Source organism: Mugil cephalus, chromosome 1, assembly GCF_022458985.1.
Source record: "Mugil cephalus isolate CIBA_MC_2020 chromosome 1, CIBA_Mcephalus_1.1, whole genome shotgun sequence".
NCBI lineage: Eukaryota > Metazoa > Chordata > Actinopteri > Mugiliformes > Mugilidae > Mugil > Mugil cephalus.
This window is the reverse complement of record NC_061770.1, coordinates 11,913,517-11,927,387: the sequence shown is the minus strand read 5'-3', so window position 1 is coordinate 11,927,387 and position 13,871 is coordinate 11,913,517. Positions and strand designations below refer to the sequence as shown.

Here is a 13,871-nt window from a genome sequence, read left to right as displayed (position 1 = left end):
TTGGACAACAACTAACAAAGCCACTTTAAATGTACCCACAGGCATGTTTTGTAAGTATTGTTTCAAGATGGACTTGAAGGACTATTCTGACTCTCTTTTCCTTTGCAACATACCTGCTCAGGCCCCATAGGCATGCGTCCCATAACCATTGGGTTCATACCCATCTGTCCACCCATCTGGCCCATGTGACCTCCTCCTCCACTGGCCGGCATGCCCCCGTTCATCATCATGCCTCCATACTGCCCTGGATTCCCCTGCTGCCCAAACTGCTGCTGCCCCGGAGGTCCCTGCTGCCCAAACTGCTGCTGAGGGTACGAGCTGATGAGGAAGAGTGACAGGAAGGAATTAATGTGGAACTGGAGAAGAGAATAAGTCATCCATCTTTCTCCTCCTCCGACAATGAAGTAGTAAATACTAGTAAGTTATACCTGTTGCGTCCCATGCCTCCCTGCGACCAGCCTTTCATATCAGCACCCTGGTACATGGGACCACCCTGTGGATGCTGTTGCATCATGGGATTTTGAGGCCCCAGGCGCCCGGGCATCATGGCGTTAGGAGGACTGCCCCCTGATGGGCCAAAAGAGGGATCTCCCTGCTGGCCCATCCCTGAAGAGATAAATCATCAAGATTCAGCTTCATGAATTGACAATCATTGCTCCACAGAAAACAGATAAAGAATATTTATTATAAATGAAAACGTCGACATCTTGATGAGAAGGAGATATAAATGGAGCCTTCTGAGAAAGATAAATCTAATTTTACATTGCAAACGTAAAACAAGAACCCACCACCAGGGGGCAGCAGTATTCTGTTAGTCTGGGCATCTGGTCATTGGACTCACCGTAGTTTCCACCGTAGCCAAACTGCTGGGGGCCGGGCTGGCCCATGTTTGGACCTCCCATAGGGTTGTCCATGCCACCGGGAGCCGTGACGTTTGGAGGGGGACTGAATCCCCCTGCGGCTGCAGCAGCTGCCACCGCCGCCTGCTGCTGCTGTTGCTGCTGCATCAGCATCATCATGCGCTGCCTCCTCATCTGCATGGTGACCATCTCCCGGCTGCGCTGAGCCATCATCTGGGCGTTTAGGAAGTTCGGCTGCACAGAACAAGGGAGGATTATCATGCGACGATGTTTTTGGTGTAACCCCAATGAAAATTTAATGTTACAAAATACGTAATAAATTGGTACAATACATAGATAAAGATGGAACACTTTAATGCAGCCTTCAAGATCAAAGAAAAACTCAAGATATTATGATTTAACACCAGCAGCAGGTGTTGCAGAACAATTCTTGTCACAGGGCTTTTCAGTCATGAACAGTTCAGACGTGCCTGAATATTTCCATTGGGGCAAACCTGTTGCATGCAACTAAAATTGTTCATGTACCTGTCCTCCCATGCCAGGCTGCATGCCAGGTCTCATGCCTGGGTTCCCACCCGGGTTCTCCATCTTTATGGCCATGCCCTGCCGTGTCTGATTCATGAACTTTGGGAAAGAAAAAAAAAAAAAAGAAAATTTAACATAAGTTCAGACAGCATCTCTTGCTACCCTTCACAGTTAATTATACATACTAACACAGATGGTGCATTATTTCTGCATCTTGAAAAACATGATGAATTATTTTTTTGTAATAGAAAATTATGCACCAGACGTCACTTGAGCTGTAACAACAGCTTGATTCCCGGAGTTTCGAAATGAGAAAAAGACATTTATAATAAATATTTGTTTCCACTGTCCAATATGTTTATTTCTAGCATCTATAATACTGGGTCTGACATTTGTTTCTTTCGCCCGGTTTACTCTGTATATTGCTAAAATCAGACTTACCATAGGGGAATGACTCAGACACAAGTTACCTTGTATGTAAAGTAATGAAACAGTGATCTCTGTGTGTTTGTACCTGTTGTCCTTGTAACCTCTGCTGCAGCTGGAGCCTCATGGGCTTGTTGGCACTCATCATCCTGGGTCTCATCATGTTGGCACGAGGATGCCCCATGCCCCCCATTCCCCCCATACCAGGGAAGCTGCCGCCCTGGCCCATCTGTGACAGCATGGGCCCAAACCCCCCCTGCTGGGCCTGACCCTGCATGGGATTCCCCCCATAGCCAGACTGCATAGGCATGGCGGGGGGTCCGGGATAGCCCTGCCCATAGAGAGGCTTCTGATCCAGCACCATGGATGGGTCCTGCCCTGGAAAATGTTCCAGCTGCTGCTCTGCTCCCTGGGTCTGGAGAAGACAGGACATAAGGACAAAAGGAAAAGTTTGTCAAACTCCTCCATCTAATTGATTCATTTCCAATTGGCTGGCTCTGTAATTGTCTTTTTTTAAGCGGCACAGACGGATCCCTCTGGGCTCCTCTATCTGCCTTCAGTGAGAGAACAGTCTGAACACGGTGAGTCATGACTGAAATATTGAACGCAAAGATGAACGTTACGCGAGGTGAGTCATGACAAGCATTCTGCAGTTTTCTCCTTTTACATCACTTCTGGAAATGTCCAGAAAAATATGTCGTTCATCCGTATTTTCTTTATGTTTTTCTACCTGGCTCACAAGGTCTGGTATGCCCAGCGCTCGGTCTATCTCCTCCAAAGCGATGCCATCTGTATTATTCAGCAATGAATCCAGCTGGTCCAGGAGCGCTCGTTCATCGCTTTGACCCTCACTGGTGGTGGGAGGCACAAGGAGATCATCCAAGGTATTTCCAAACTGGCGTCTACAACACACACACACACAGGAAAAAAAAACATAGTTGATTATAAACTGCCTCTTTAGATCATGTCAATTTATAAGGACTGAAAATAGACCATGAAGGATGCGTCACTGACCTGTTACCCTCCATGCCCATCATTGTATCCGGCCAGGAGGGGGACTGGTTGGGCTGGCCCTGCTGGCCGAAGGGACTCATACCCATGCCCATATCAGCAGAGCCTCCTTATCCACAAAGACAGAACACATTTAATTTAGAACGTCAGAAGCTACAAGTTTTACAGGTACAATAAAATGGAAAAAACAAACCATTATGAGCTTATGTAGCCTCATGTCAAAGGTCTAATGGTCATCATGGCAGAACTATATTCCTCCTAACAGTCTCAGTTTAAAATATTAATAGTAACACACCTCCAAAAGTTCAATAAAGGAGATCTGTTCCCACGTTCTATTTCTATCCCTCCCTGTCCTCTGCTTTCCCAGTCTTCCCAGTCTGTCTTTATTCTATATTTAAAAACCACTACTGTCGTCCAGTGATTTGTTTTGACACGTTCTCCAAGCCAAGATCATATTCTTTAAATTCATTGCATCAGGGGATCGAAACTCCACTTGCATATCTGCACCCTGATTGCTACCATCTAGACTCCTGTCTCTATCCCCTACTTTCATCCAGGATGTCACTTCTCATCCGAGTCTGACTGCCAAAACATATATTCTCAGAACCTGGTGAAGACGGAGAAACTACATATTTGAGGACGTTATTGAAGCTGATGTTAGTAACTAGTGCTAGGCTGTACATTTTTATATTGTCACACGACTGTGGCCATGATAATTTCACACCATCAACACCTGGCGCTATGTAACACGTACCCATATCCATGAGCTGTTGCTGCAGCATAGACCTGGCGCCTGGTACGCTGTTGGAGCGGCTGACCATCGGTCCTGACATCATGCCTTTGTTGTTGTTGTACTCCATCCCTGGCCGCATCATGGACGGATGTCCTGCTGAGCCCACAGGGCTGGCACTGGAGCGGGGCATGCCCCAGTCCCCTGAACCCCCCATGGGAGACCTCTGGGGCACCATGCCTCTACTCATCGGTCCTGGTGATACAGACACAACAGATATGCATGTGTCAGAATCACCAAAGGGTTGTTATTTTTTTTTAACAAGTACTTTCTTAAATCTATCATTAATATTTTTTTCTAATGTTATAAGATTATCATGTGAGGGGAAAAAAACAACTGGAGAAACATAATCTTAAACAGTGAAGGAAGCAGGCAGTAAAATGTGGAGAAAGAAAATAAATGCTAGGCTATTTTAACACACACCCATGTTTCCTGGGTAGCCGTCTGGGCTGCCCATCATGTTCTCCTGCTTGATAAGCATGGGGCGTCTTCCTGCTCCTCCAGGCCCACCAGGAGGCTTCCCTTCCATGGACATGGTCCTTTGAAAGTGCCCCCGAGGTCCTGGAGCCATGCCTGGACTCCCTGTACATAACAAGGAAAAAAACAGTAGGGATCAGCCTATTGAGAAAATAAAAAAATAAACTGAAAAATACAGAGAACAAATCAAATACGCTACAATAAAATAATATAGCTAAAAGTAAAAACCCATTCTGTTAAAAAAGATCACTTTTTTAATATAGTTTTGTATTTTGCACAGACTCATCTAATAAACTCACAGACCTCTGTAGCCTTCCCAGTGTGGTCAATGATAAGCAACGGTCAGTTATTCATCATTGAGGATATAAATGTATTTTTCATGGTATTCAATATAGCAGTGAAGCACTTTTAAACAGCCTTTGTCATCAAATCCCATCAAACTGTAATTATTATTTCAGTGAGAAGAAACCAAAAATAGTGACACCTGTACTTAAGGTAAAAAAAAAAAAACCCAAAGAGATGGCAAACGATGGACTTGGTAATGATATGTTACTCTACCCCGTGTGTCACTTACCCTGCAGGCTGTCATCAAGGCAACCCTGTGGTTTGTTTCCGGTGTCGCTTGCCCCTCCACCTCCAGCCTGGTCTGGGTAAAAGTCAGAGCTTGAACCCCTCAGATCTCCGAGGATGGACTCCAGGTTGTGCAACTAGACATTAAAAATAACCCAAATCAGTCGTTAGATAAATGTCATCGAGACAAAGCCCAGAGAAAAAGTAAAGACGAATTCAGAAATGCTTCAATTTGTTATCATCTCTTAGCTATAATCTTACGTCATCAGGTGGTTCTGACTTGATCTTGCTTTCAGGATGATCGGGTGCAGGTCCAGGTCCGGGGCCGCTACGTGGAGGGCCACCAGTGGCCCCTGGAGGCCCCTTCCCCTCTAGCTCTTCGAGTTTGGGCTTGACGTCCACTGGCTCTTTGGAATCGTCCTTGTTGAGGAGGTAGTGAAGGAGCGCATGGGTCTTCTCCTTCTTGGGACTATGCTGCTCCTGTTTGGGGTCTGTGATCAACGCAGGGCCTGACCCAGCCCCTGACCCACCTGTTCCAACCTCGCCACCCTCCTGGCCTCCGAGTGACACCTTTCCCGTAGCCTCGGCGGTGATCTTAGCCACTTCATCTGGAGTATTGCCGTTCTGAAGGAGCTTGTGGAGGATCTTGTGCTTCTCCTGCAGCGAACCTGTGTAGTGGGCGGATGATATTGTTGCTGACACGCCCCCTGGACCAGTCGCCTGACCTGCGCTGGCTGAAGATGAGGATGAGACCCCAGTGGATGAGGGGCTCGTCATGCCTCCGGTGGTGTCCTTACTGTCTGCGCCTGCAGCAGTGCTGCTGGCTGGTGGTGGTGGTGGTGGTGGTGGTGGTACAGGGGGCCCTGCTGGCCCACTCCCACCAATTCCCAGCTCCTCAGTTGGGGATGTTAGCAACTGCAGCAACTTCTTATGCCCCTTACTGTCTGGCACCCTACGCGGAGGTTCGGAGCTCGCCACCCCCGCCTCATTGCTTCCCTCTCCAGACTCTTTAGTCACTGAAGCTGCCTGGCTGTCAGGTCGGTCTCCAGAACTCTCAGCAGGGGGATGCTGATGGTGGTGGTGATGGTGCATGGGGTGGTGATGGTCACTGGATCCAGGCCCTAAGCCTCCTGCTGGGCTTTTGGAGCCATCCTGGACTGGTTTGGTTGGCTGACTGGGCTGGGAGGAAGAGGAGGAGTGGATGCTGGGAGAGCTGTCGGGTTTGTGGGCTGGCGAGGGAGATGTGAGGGTGGAAGGGAGAGAGCTCCCTACCCCTTCACTGATGGCTTGTAGAGCATTCAATGAACTGCTGGAGAAGGTAGTGGTGCTCCCCCCACTTCCTCCACCACTGCCAATGCCACTCATAGGAGAGTGCATGCCTGAAACGGAAAGAAATCTCGTAAACCTCACAACAATCATGCAAGTTGTGTCATTATAGGACACTGATAGACGTACCTCCCGGTGAGAACTGGTTGTTGCCCATCTTTGGGCTCCCTCGGTTCCGTGGAGACATCAGGAGTCCTTGCTGGGGGGCCCCCATTCTGGGACTCCCTGACGGGCTGTTCATGCCACTGAGCCCAAACCCGCCGCTGCTCTGAAACGGGGGCTGCTGCGGGTGCTGCTGCATGCCTTGGCCCGGGTGATTCATGGGACCCATCTGATTCATCTGATTCATGTGCCCCACCTGATTCATCTGCCCCATCTGATTCATCTGCATCATGCGGTTGCCCATGCCTCCACCTCCGCCTCCTCCGCCGCCTCCGTACATGGAGCCACCTCCCATCGGACCCATGTGGCCCATGTGGCCCTGCTCGTTCATGCCAAAGCCCCTGTTCATGCTGCCCATGCCCCCAACACCCATTCCCCCTCCGGTGTTCACGTTCATTTGGGCATTTGGGTTGGGGCCTCCCATGGCTTGTTGTCGCATAGCGTTGGGCATCATGTTCCCACCCGGTGCAGGGCGGTAACCATTCGGTTCCCTGCGATGAAGGAGAGGGACGTAGATTTTAAAAAAAAGAAAGATGTAGAAACCTTGAAAATGCTGCATCCACGACAATAACCTCTCTAAGACTGTAAAGCTCAGGATGAATGCAAGTAAAGGTTGGTTCCTGTGCGGAGGCTTCTCACTGTTCACAGGATGACGGAGTATAAAAGCTACTTCAGCTGCTACTTGAGCTATTTGTATGGCGTGAATGCCTTGGCTGCCTTCATAGACACACGCTTGGAAGGGCTTTTTTTTTTTGGTCAATTCAATAAATGGCACATACCTTTCTGAGTCTGAATTGAATGCAGTGTACATATTCTCAGTTTCTGACCTCTGTAGTAGGTGAGTAGAGATGAATCCTTGTGGCTCGTTGCTCATGGGGTGCCGATAGAGTTTGCTCTTGGTCTGGGCTGTGACCGGAGTGCCGTCAGACAGGGAGAAGCGGTAGAGGGGCGTCTCGGCGTGACCCTGAAGAAAGGCTGCACAGGCAGATAAAACGAAGGATTACACACCCCGAAACACTGAACTGATAACAAAGGTCATCAATCACTGCCTTTGTGTGGAAACCAACTCTGTGATTGCAACGGAGATCAATGTGGTAGCGCTCAGACATTCTTATTCATGAGATCAATATTGAAATACTAATGCATGAGGTGTGTGTGTATGTGTTTATGTGCCTCATTGAGATTCAAACGCAGCGACATCCTCGCGCCTTTGCCCCCAGATCCTTTATTGCAGATTTAACTGAAATTTATTCGCAAACTTTAAAGTAGCAGCTGATTCCATCTGTGCGAGTGTTCATGTGTGACCCACCCTCATGGTAGTGGCGCTTGTGCGACCAGGGCTGGCCGTCACTGTGCTGAAGGAACATCTGAATGCAACGCCTCAGCAGATCCTCCCAGCCCGGACGCATCGACGCTCGCAGAGAGTTCTGGTCGATCTGAATCAGTTTACCTGCCGGGGGGGGGGGACAGAAGGAGGACAAGTGGAGGGAGGAGTGAGTCAAACCGGTTCACGGATAAAGAGTGAACATCACGGCCTGTTTGCTCAGTGACTGTGCAGCTCCTCACCTGTGAGCTCATGGCGGGTATTGAAACTCTCCGTTCTCTCCATGGCTGTCACTCGCCGGGCCACACAGATCATACATGACTGAAGGTCTGCAGGTGAGGGGAGGGCAGATAAATTAAAGGCAATATCAAAAATGCGATCGTGAAAACGTTTGCGCTCTTGAGCAGAGTCGAGAGGAACAGCTCCACATTACTGTCATAAATAGGTTGTTTTTGCAGCCAAAAGTGCCTTCTTCCAAACGGAAACATACTTTAAATTTGTTATGCACATCGCCTCTGGCAATTAAAGGGAAAAATAAGAAGAAAAGCAAACAATAGTCTAATTATCTACCCGAGAACCTCTAAGTGAGAAGCAACAAGAAATGGTTAACAAAGATTCTCTTGTTTTTTGTTTTGTTTTATTTAGTCTAATTATGTATTATTTTAGTCATTTATTTCAGATTTTTGCTTCCTTTTAAAGATCCCCCAAGACATGTTATAAGGACATGGAATAATAATTTGAGCCTTGTTTGTGTTTACCGTGTAACAAAATAAATCGCCTCCATCTGCTTCGGTGAAATATTGAAGAGAATGCATGAATGTGCAATTGTTGTGTTAGTTTAGCCAATAGAAACAACACATCCGGGGTAGGCAACTGTAAGCCAAATATTTGTGAGTGTAGTGGAACTTTTATGAACGCGGCTGGCTCCCCCTACCTTCCCCCTCTTCAATCATGGCCTTGGGCTGGGTGAGAGCGAAACACTGCATGGTCTCGTAGCGGGGCCCTCCTGGCCCCTCCTCCATGGGGCCGTGGGCATGGCCAAATTTGACCAGCATCCGGCAAGTGAAGGTGTGACTCTTCTGTCGGGCTGCCTCGCCTCCCCACGACACTCCATTTACTACGGGGGGGGGACAAAACAAAACAAGCACATAAACACAAAGAAATTTACACATGGGAGTTGAGCGAGCATGAAGCTTCTTCTTCGGGGACTGAAAACCACACGCGGCTATGAATGGATCGGCGTGTAAGCAAATATCACAAACAGCTCACACCCTATCCTGCCACAGACACACACACACACAAACAGGAGGAGAAAACAAACAAACAAACAAACAAACCAACCACACAGCGACATGTCCCTCGTATATGGAGAAGCAGAAACCTCTCCTGCTGTTCGGATCCCGGGCTAAATGGACCATGGGATTAATGTAGCCAAGGTGTCGATTTCCAATATCTCTCCCTCTCGGTCTGCTCTGCAGTGGGCAGGGGCCAGGGACACTCAGCCATCTATCCTCATTTAGACCCTGACTCCTCATCACGGCACACACACACACACGCACGCACACACGCACGCACACACACACACATCTAGACGGGGTCACCTTCACAGGCAGAGGCAAGGGAAGAGAGAGGGAACGGGAAGGCAAACTTCAGAGAGACATCTGACTGTCCTCCAAGGTCTGTGTGAAGCCTTATCGGGGCCTTGAGTTGGCCGGAGGTTTCTGTCTGGCAGGTGCGGGGAGGATACAAGAGAGGACCCAGGAGAGCGAGACAGGCTGTGGGGGTGGGAGGGCAGTGGCGGGGAGGGGGTTTGTGATAGTGAGAGGTGATTTAACAAGGCCTTGGGTTTCCTTCACTCCTAGACAGGGTGGAGGAAAAAAAAAAAAAAAAAAAACGGCGCCCCATTCGCTCGGGTCGACATCTCCCCTCAGACACAATTAGTCAACGGCGAGGCAAGACCGAGGGGTCAAAAACACACGAGCTAACAACAAAAGCTCACTTCTGTTCACAAGTGCACGCCCTGTTTCTGCTGGTGTGTTTCTTGGGTGCCTATCTGTGTTTGTGTTTAAGCTGTAGCTGGCATGGTCAGTGGTCATCCCACAGGAATGTGCAGCGAGAGCGCATTTCATTCACGGGCCCAAAAGATAATGAAGGGGCAGAGCAGCAGAGCGAGACACAATGAGGGGTGGGAGAGCAGGGAGGGAGGGAGGCAGGTTGAGGAACAGACAACCACAATATTCATCTTAGTAGGCAGCCATATTAAGTTTGAATGAGGCTGAGAAAGAGAGAGTCGAGAGAGGGGCGCGAGGGACGCTCAGACGAAAAGTAGATAAAGATGAGCCTTAAAAGATGAAGAGAGTGAATGGATGAATGGGCGTGCGGGGGGAAGAGGCTGAGTAAGTGAGAGAACGTGTCGATGACATGTTGGAGCCACCGCTGCTTAGGAACATTAGTGTTAATCGAGTAGCAGGTTCAGTTCAGCACATGTATCCATAATTAATAGGATTTATAAATAGGGCTCAGCGCAAATACTCATGGGCTTTCACACACACACACACACACACACACACACACACACACACACACACACACACCCAGCACCCTGAAAATATGTGTCTGACATAAGACGTACAAACATGGACAATAAGCAGAAGATAAGAAAAGGACACTTACTCTGCTATTGTGCTTCAGCATTAATAATTTAAAAACTTTTTAAGTGAGAATTTGAAATATTTCCAATTATGCCAGGATATGCTGAGGTTTGGATAAACTTAAGTGTCACTCACTCTTCCTGGAAATTATACAAACAACCAACTGGCTAATTAAATTATAATGAATATAATCGCGTTTTTCAACCCCACCACAGTCAGCTACAGCACAACAAGTAAAAGTCTGAAAACTTCCTCCATCACCGACAATGAGACGTACACATGCAAACACAGAGGAAAGTGTGGAGGTGCATTATTCAGCAGTATGTAGTTTCCAGATGGCTGCCACGGGATCTGAATAGAGCTCGGGCCTGTTTTACACTGTCTGGCCCACTGAGTGTGACTGACAGCTGCGCCACGCTCTGCCTGCTTAGCGCCGAGTGGGCGGGTGCTCCTCTGTGTACATGTGCGTTTTGTCAGGTGTGTGTGTGTGTGTGTGTGTGTGTTTGGGCGTGCGTTTCTGAAAATCTCTCACGCACATGAACGGGCTTCCCAGGAGCTTCTTGTTATAACAAGTGATGGAGTAAAGACAGGAGGAGCATGAATAAATAAGCGAGTTTACGCTGACATGTGCGCAGAGTTGTTGTAACCCCTCCAAGTTAGTTTTATGGCTCGCACCGTGGAAGACGTCACGCAGGGCGAGCGTATGTGAGAGTATCTTGTGTGTTGTAGCATGTGTGCGTGTGCGTGTGTGTTTCTCACGGTTGGTCTTGGGCAAGTTCTTGTGAAACTCCTCTCTGTCGTCCTCATGGAGAATGTTGTACACGCTGGTGTTGATGAGCTCCTCCTGTTTGTACTGCAGGTACTGCGTCACGTTATCCGACACAAACACGATGCTGCCCTCTCGGTTCACCACAAACAGGAAGCCGTCCAGGGCCTGGTGACGCGGCAACAGGAAGTCAACCATTAGCCGACGGGCCAGTCAGGATAACGCTGACTGGTTGACAAGTGAGGAGAGCTGGACTCACCTGCAGCAGGAGCGGTCCTAGGTGATCCTTGTCGATGACCCCCTGACCAGTTGAGGACACGTCTGACTTCTGAACGTCGTCGTCGTTGGATGATGCTTTTCCTGTATCAGAGGGAAGGGTAAGGAAAAAACATTAGCAAAAACATCACAAACAGCCACTTCAAGCCCAGCTGCCTGCAAAGAAAAAAAAAAAAAGAGCAAAGGAGAAACACAAGGTGAGAGCAACGATACCTGAAACTCGAGGAAACTGACAGCCATTCACTACTATAGCTGCGCCAGCAGGGGGCAGCGTTTCTCAAGCTTCACTTTTTTTTCAATTTTTTTTTCCAATTTTTTTTTTTTTTATTTAAAACTACAGGTGAGGAGGGAGACGGACGTAGGCAGGTTTCTCCGAAGAGCCATCAGGAGGAGTAGAGGGCTGGGTGCATGTGGAGCAGGTAGCTGCCGTCCTCATGCTTTATATTCAGTGTCAGACTGTGAGGGACTGTCTGGTAGGCTGGGGCTGGGAGAGAGAGAGAGAGGGAGAGAGAGAAAGGGAGAGATAGCGGGAGAGAGCTAGAGCGGCTCTGGAAGCCGTAATGGTGCAGGGGCAGGAGCTGAGACACCTGAATTAATGGAGGGGCTGAGGCTGAGAGGGGGGGAAAGGCGGAAAGAGAAAGGGTTGAGACAGAGGAATATGGACGATGACAACAGTGGGAAAAACAGATAGTGTTTGGGGCTGGTGTATTAATGCAGGTCTTGGTCTGAGAAAGAGGAGGGGGCTGCCTGGCTACAGGAATGATTCTATCTGATTAGCTCCCAAGGGGCACAGATACCCACACAAAGAAAGAAAGAAAAAAAAAAGCCATTGCTGCCTACAGCTGGGCATTGTGAAGTTAGGCAGAGAAGGACTGAGAAGAAAGAGAATGAGACATAAACAGAGAATAAGAGAGACAGAAAGAGAGAGGTGGCGCTCCATCAGTTCATTCAATATCTTAAGATGCTGGAAGCAAACCTTAAGTTACTGCAACTCATTGTGCTGCAATACAGATGAGACGTGAAGGGGGGGAGAGAAAAAAAAGCAGGGAAGCAGAAAAAGAAGAGCAGAAAAATGTTGAATCCCGGCGAGATGAAAAACAGGAATGATTGATGAGAGAAAAGAGCAGAAGGAAAACCGACAGTAAGAGCAACCGAAAGTGAGACAAGGAGAAGAGGAACAGGTAGAAAGCGAGAGACGAGTCTAAACGCCCGTGTCATTTCTGTCTTCACTTCCTGTAACTATGGAAACCAGTCAGCAGCCAGTCAGGGCCAGCTGTAGCCTCTTCCCCTTCCTGTCGAGGTGGCAGACACTGACTGAGCCGAGCAGGAACAAGAAAGAACAAAATTCACCACCGGCTCTGCCCCCTGATCTCCTGAAATTCACCTTGAATGGAAAAATTCATACTGACACGCGTCTGAATCCCGGAGTTAAAATGTCAACGTGTGCGCCGAAGCCGCATCTGCAAAGCAAACGTCTCAGCCCGCAGCTTCCTGAGCAGTTTGCTGCAGAAATGACCAACGCATAATGGAGACAGAACTGTAACAGCAGCAGATGTAACTGAGCTAATAATTTGGCAGTTCAGCAGAATGAATGGGCATGTGATTACCTGCAAGCGTCCAATTAAACAGCCCCTGGCGAGGCCAGCACACAGCTGTGCAGGGCCATAACACACACACACGCGCGCGCACATAGACAGACAACCACACATACACAAGAGTGACAGGTTCACAAAGCAGTGCCCATGTTTCCACCCAAACATAAACAGTTAGGGCTGTGAAATTTGTGGGAGATGAATGACTGATTTGTCCTTGCACCTGGGCTCAGAGGAGGCGCGTGTCCATTTGTGTGTGCATGCTAACCCCCACCATCTCCACTGCCTCACTTCTTAACACCTTCCCCCCAGTGTTTCCTACAGATACTTCTCAGCAACCTCCCATGTTGCGGTGCACCTGCCCGTCTCCAGCCATGAGTGGCCTTCACGGTTTCAGACAACTGCTTCCACTCACCCTGCTCTTTGATCTGGCGGATCTGGCGCACCGTCTCTTTGAGGATGGCGCATTTGTCCGGTTTGACGTTGAAGGTGTCGATGTCGCTGAGGTTGGCCGAGATCAGCTCCGCCAGCTCCTCGATGTATTTGCTCTCCTGCTCCCGCCGCTTCCTCTCGCACCTTCAGGGGGCAACGTGGAGAGATTAGAGCTGAGCTAACGCGGCTACACTGCTCACTACTTTGTCTAAACGTACAATACAGTGGCTGCGTGGTAGATGAAAATGTGTCTTCATGGAGTTGGTTTAAGAAAGATTTGTCTGGTAGTAAAGTCAGCAGTATTTAATGTAGTTGGAGACATAGAGACATTTTCTGGTAATTTTAAGCTTGCAACTTTTTAGGAAAGAGGTGCGAGTGTGAAGTTTGTTCTCGCAGCTTGCCCTCGACACATCAGCCGAGCAGAACTTTTTTCTCGTGTGGTATTGGAAGTAGGCGTGGTTAATACAGGAGAGTGGAAATGCTCGTGGCCAATCTGTGAGCTCCCGGATGCTAATATTCACAGTGTGACCACTGAACTCTCACAGCATACTGTGGCCGACATCTGAAAAGTGTATAAGAAAAGTGCCTTTCGTCGTCCGTCTCCTGCACCTCCCACAATGCTTAGCATGTGTGACGTAGGCTGCAGCGGCAATGACGACTTCCCCGGAGTACGGCCCTTGAGT

At 48.7% G+C, this 13,871-nt stretch overlaps 1 protein-coding gene across 1 annotated transcript in view; it reads right to left on the bottom strand.

Moving 5' to 3' along the window:
* Window positions 1-13,871, bottom strand: part of LOC125010718 (nuclear receptor coactivator 3-like) — a 56,943-nt gene that overhangs the window by 2,880 nt on the left and 40,192 nt on the right. The window contains exons 4-22 of the mRNA XM_047589493.1: window positions 13,172-13,332; window positions 11,148-11,248; window positions 10,882-11,056; window positions 8,406-8,588; window positions 7,714-7,800; window positions 7,457-7,597; window positions 6,975-7,122; window positions 6,115-6,638; window positions 4,921-6,038; window positions 4,664-4,796; window positions 4,036-4,194; window positions 3,577-3,807; window positions 2,826-2,931; window positions 2,542-2,713; window positions 1,900-2,226; window positions 1,386-1,484; window positions 842-1,094; window positions 429-606; window positions 114-318 (exon numbers count right to left, since the gene is read on the bottom strand). Of these exons, the coding sequence (XP_047445449.1) occupies window positions 114-318; window positions 429-606; window positions 842-1,094; window positions 1,386-1,484; window positions 1,900-2,226; window positions 2,542-2,713; window positions 2,826-2,931; window positions 3,577-3,807; window positions 4,036-4,194; window positions 4,664-4,796; window positions 4,921-6,038; window positions 6,115-6,638; window positions 6,975-7,122; window positions 7,457-7,597; window positions 7,714-7,800; window positions 8,406-8,588; window positions 10,882-11,056; window positions 11,148-11,248; window positions 13,172-13,332 (4,501 nt within the window). The remainder of the gene's footprint in view (window positions 1-113; window positions 319-428; window positions 607-841; window positions 1,095-1,385; window positions 1,485-1,899; window positions 2,227-2,541; window positions 2,714-2,825; window positions 2,932-3,576; window positions 3,808-4,035; window positions 4,195-4,663; window positions 4,797-4,920; window positions 6,039-6,114; window positions 6,639-6,974; window positions 7,123-7,456; window positions 7,598-7,713; window positions 7,801-8,405; window positions 8,589-10,881; window positions 11,057-11,147; window positions 11,249-13,171; window positions 13,333-13,871) is intronic.